The sequence below is a fragment of the Penaeus vannamei genome, chromosome 37 (assembly GCF_042767895.1).
Source record: "Penaeus vannamei isolate JL-2024 chromosome 37, ASM4276789v1, whole genome shotgun sequence".
NCBI lineage: Eukaryota > Metazoa > Arthropoda > Malacostraca > Decapoda > Penaeidae > Penaeus > Penaeus vannamei.
Window position 1 is genome coordinate 2,086,016 of NC_091585.1, and position 5,000 is coordinate 2,091,015.

The 5,000-nt window shown below is 35.1% G+C and overlaps 2 protein-coding genes across 2 annotated transcripts in view; both read right to left on the reverse strand.

The window, feature by feature from the left end:
• LOC113812120 (uncharacterized) overlaps positions 1 to 5,000 on the reverse strand; it is a gene marked incomplete in the record, with an annotated part of 315,713 nt that overhangs the window by 141,193 nt on the left and 169,520 nt on the right.
• On the reverse strand, positions 910 to 4,452 carry LOC113813338 (ubiquitin-conjugating enzyme E2 D2B). The gene is made up of 4 exons (XM_027365313.2): positions 4,294 to 4,452; positions 3,754 to 3,927; positions 3,123 to 3,228; positions 910 to 1,585 (listed from the first exon to the last, which is right to left on the reverse strand). The coding sequence occupies exons 1-4, from the start codon at positions 4,318 to 4,320 to the stop codon at positions 1,443 to 1,445; spliced, it is 450 nt and encodes a 149-aa protein (XP_027221114.1). The 5' UTR covers positions 4,321 to 4,452; the 3' UTR covers positions 910 to 1,442.

Sequence of the window (5,000 nt, forward strand, 5' to 3'; positions counted from 1 at the left end):
TTTTGGGATTCTTGGGATTTCCAAGAATCCCCAAATCCCGGATTTCCTTATAAAAAGAAGAAGAAAAAAAGGATTTCTAGATTTCTTTTTCCGGATTTCCATTAAAGTTGTACGGGATTTCCGAAGTGAAATGCCCGTCGGTTTTCATTTCTATTTCATATAATATTTTTGGTTTATTTCCTGTATGTTATGTCATTCAGAATATTATGCTATGAAAAAGAATCTTTTTATCATTTAGGATGCAAAGTTATCGTATATTAAGGTAATTGTCTATGTTTTGCCAAATTATGTGGTCTATATATATTGTGTTATATATATCTGTGATATGTGGAATTTCAATGTGTCAATATTACAATTTACCCATTACAAATGTTATATTAGATTACATGTATTTTGGAAAAAGTTTTCTCTACATAAAACTGTATAATTTACTAATGATTTGTATTGTCAAATCTCTTTGCTTGTTTCACGTTCATTTCTTATTAGGATTCATTTATTTTTGCTTGATTGCAAATTTCGTGTTTTTACATTTGGAAAGATTTTCATTTTTTGATCCTTTACTATTTTTCTTAACTATTACAGGCCAAAAACTTTTACAATTAATGAATGTTACAACTCATGGGTATGTGATCCTGAACTCCTAGTAGTGATGATGATAATGATAATAATAATAATAATCTAAATTATTATAATATTAATAATAGTAATTGTAATAGCATTAAAAGTTGTTGTTATTGCTATTACTACTTATCAGTGTCATTATTAGTATTATAACAGTTTTATGATAGTAAAAAGTGACAAAAAAGTTGAGATAATCATATTCATCACAATAGGAATATAAGTAAAGGTAAAAGTAATAATATTCCACTTCCTTTATTACCATTTCACTCCAGGGTAAGGATAGATATCTTGTCTGAAAAGAATTTATTGTCTCTGAATATGGTTGAATTCTTTGACATGGGTCCGTACATGCAATCATATATGCGAATATACATATGTATATATATGGCGACTTATTCTTTTCTTTCTCTCAATTCTACCTGTTACATTTTCGCTTTATTTATTTATCTATTTTGTTTATTGAAAAGATAAAGAGGGAGTGAGTGATAGTTAAATAGGTAGAGAGAGAGAGAGAGAGAGAAAGAGAGAGAGAGAGAGAGAGAGAGAGAGAGAGAGAGAGAGAGAGAGAGAGAGAGAGAGAGAGAGAGAGAGAGAGAGAGAGAGAGAGAGAGATTCAATGAAACAAAAGCGAAAAAAAAAGAGAAACAGAGGAACGAAACAAAGAATCACTAAAACGAAGAAAATGAAACACAAACATAAGAAGCGAGAGAGAGAGAGAGAGAGAGAGAGAGAGAGAGAGAGAGAGAGAGAGAGAGAGAGAGAGAGAGAGAGAGAGAGAGAGAGAGAGAGAGAGAGAAAAAAAAAAATATATATGTATCTAATCAATTGCTGGCGTACATCTGGGTCCACTTGCGAGCGTTCCTGATGTAGGAAGCCTTGTCCCTGAGGTATTCCTGGCGGAGGTCCTCCCGAAGGCCATGGGCGGGGTTCGGGTCGTTCATCAGGGCTCCGATCACCACCAGCACTAAGGGCCAGAAGAAGAAAGTAGAAGGAGGTAGAGGTAGAAGGAAGTAGGAGCAGATGTAGAAGGAAGTAGAGGTAGAAGGGAGTAGAAGTAGATGTAGAAGGAAGTAGATGTAGAAGGAAGTAGAGGTAGAAGGGAGTAGAAGTAGATGTAGAAGGAAGTAGAAGTAGATGTAGTAGGAAGTAGAAGGGAGTAAAAATGGAAGGAGATAGAAGGAAGTAGAGGTAGAAGGGAGTAGAAGGGAGTAAAAATAGAAGGAAGTAAAAGTAGATTTAGAAGGAAGTAGAAGGGAGTAAAAATAGAAGGAGGTAGAAGTAGATTTAGAAGGAAGTAGAAGGGAGTAGAAATAGAAGTAGAAGGAAGTAGAGGTAAAAGGAGTAGAAGTAGATGTAGAAGGAAGAAGATGTAGATGTAGAAGGAAGAAGAATGATGGCCAGTAGAAGGAAGGGTAGATTTGTGAGAGTAAGAAAAGAAAAGAAAAATATAATAATAATAATAATGATACTAGTTATGCTTATGATTAATGATAATGGCGATGATAATGATGTTAATGAACACAGTAAGAATGATAACAATGGCAATAATAATAGCAACAACAATATGAATAATAATTATTATACTTATCATTATCTGTGTCGATTATCATCATAGTTATTATCATTATCATAAAATCTTATGTGAAATAAAGGGCAACAACAAGAACAATAATGATAATAGTGATAATACATATACTATAAATAATGATAAAAAATCAATAATCATATTATTAATGACAATAATAAGGAAAAAAAGAAGGATGGTAATAATGATAATGATAATTATGATAAAAATAAAAATTACAATGGCAACAGCAACATAATGATAAGAACACTTCTACTAATAATTGCTGGGGAAATATTAATACTCATGGCAAAGAAATAAAAGTAAAAATAAATAGATAAAAAATAATAATAAACAAATATTTCAGGCTATTTCTATTTTGCTCCATTTTTAGAACCCAAATGAAAACCAAGAAACAGTCTCGGAGGGAATCCTATGAAAATCCTATGAAATCCTTTGAAAATCGTATGAAATCCAATGAAAATCCTATGAAATCCTATTAAATCCTATGAAAATCCTTTGGAATTCCATGAAAATCCTTTGAAAAATCCTATGAAATCCTATAAAATCCTATGAAAATCCTATGAAAATCCCATGAAACCCTATGAAATCCTACAAAAATCCTACAAAAATCCTATGAAAATCCCATGAAACCCTATGAAATCCTACAAAAATCCCATGAAACCCTATGAAATCCTACAAAAATCCTATGAAAATCCCGTGAAAAATCCTATGAAAAATCCCATGAAACCCTACAAAAATCCTATGAAAAATCCCATGAAATCCTACAAAAATCCCATGAAAAACCCTATGAAATCCTACAAAAATCCCATGAAACCCTATGAAATCCTACAAAAATCCTATGAAAATCCCGTGAAACCCTATGAAATCCTATGAAACCCCATGAAAATCCTATGAAAAATGAAGCAAACCCCACCTTTGGACAGGGAGATGCCGGGACTCCATTTGCTGTGTAATATATCCAAGCATATTCCTCCTTGCGTGTTTATATTCATGTGGTAGATTGGCGTCGTGAATTTGATCTGCCAGAGGGAAGGATAAAGGTTATGAGGATAATATTGCTAGTTGTAATGGTGGTGGTAGGTTATGAGGATAATACTGCTAGTTGTAATGGTGGTGGTAGTTTGGACCATGGTAATGGTAGTACTAATAGCTATGATGATGATGGGGATTATAATTATGATGGTAATCAATAGCAGTAGTAGCAACGGGAGTGATAATAATAGTCAGATAATAATGGTAATAATGATAAAAATAACAATAATAATAGTAATGATGCTGATAATGATGATAAGGTTAATAAGGATAAAAATAATAGCAATATCTACTACCATAAGAAGGGAACAGCAACCAAACAATAATAATGATATCAGTGACCATCATTATTATAATCATAATAACTATCATTATAATAATAATAATAATAATAATAATAATGATAATAATAACAACAATAATAATAACAATAATAATAACAATAATAATAATGATAATGATAATAATAATAATAATGGCACTAAAACAAAAAATGGAGAGTCTGTCCTTACATGGGGTGGCTTGAAAGGATAGTCTTTGGGGAAGTCAATGGCGACGTCAAAGAGGCCACCTTCATAGGGCGAGTTGCGGGGACCCATGATGGTCGCCCGGCAGTGGAAGAGGTCGTTCCCGACGGGGCCTGCCGAGCACTGGCCTGGGGGGTTGTCGGCGATGTCCTGGAGCTCCTGTGGCGGGAGGGGAGTATGAGGGAGCCAGACAGAGAGACAGGAAGGGAGAGAGAGAGAGAGAGAGAGAGAGAGAGAGAGAGAGAGAGAGAGAGAGAGACAGAGAGAGACAGAGAGAGAGAGAGAGTGAGAGAGAGAGGGAGAGAGAGAGGGAGGGAGAGGGAGAGGGAGAGGGAGAGAGAGAGAGAGAGAGAGAGAGAGAGAGAGAGAGAGAGAGAGAGAGAGAGAGAGAGAGAGAGAGAGAGAGAGAGATAGAGAGAGAGAGAGAGAGAATCAATAGAACACTTCCTAAATCTAAACATCGCTAATGTAATGTAATAAATCCCATTCAAACTGAAATTACGATTTTTCCAAACCGCTTCCTACCTTGGTTATCCTTTGCAGTGCTGTCATGGTGAAGTAATTTCTCCCCAAATATCTTTGCCCCACGAGAAGCCTTCGCAGTCACCGCTGGCACTAAATGATGTGACAAGAGCCGGTAGACAGAGCCTGTTCTTATCACCCTTCTATATACTCTAGATAAGTTATCTGAACCACTGTGTTCATTGGAATGAGTTTTTTCAGGTCTCAAAGGTTTCTTAGAACGATTGTTGTCCTTTGTACTATTTAGATTGGTGATTGACGACGGAATAAATGCAATGACAAAATGTCGTTCGAATTTCCTAATAACATTTCTGATATCTAATAACAATTACGAATATGTAATTTTGTCTATTTTGTCTCTCCGCTGTTATGGGGCAGCAAGTATGTTTCACACTTATTACGGACCTTTAAGAGCTTCACTCTGAGTGCGCTTCCGATGAAAGTATATGACATCTTATACAATACAAAAATTTACCACAGTCCCCCCTCCCCTCTGATGACATGCCATGAGGTCGATGTGGGGGTGGAGGCATTTTTGCCTCTCTGGGCATCGTGAGGGCTTTACGAAGCTTCTTCACTCAGGTCTTGAAGTGTTTTTTTTTTTTTTTTTTAGCAGCATATTCCTCTTCAGCATTATCCATCTCCTTGCTTAACCTACTATTTCCTGCACATAAGATATGAAATAGTTAATAGATAGTGAAATCACATGA

Coding starts and splice junctions, on each gene's coding strand:
- LOC113813338 (XM_027365313.2), bottom strand. CDS start 4,320: ATGACAGCACTGCAAAGGATAACCAAG. Junction 3,928..4,293: donor CACTGCAAAGGATAACCAAG/GTAGGAAGCGGT, acceptor CTCCCGCCACAG/GAGCTCCAGGACATCGCCGA. Junction 3,229..3,753: donor ATCCTTTCAAGCCACCCCAT/GTAAGGACAGAC, acceptor TCCCTCTGGCAG/ATCAAATTCACGACGCCAAT.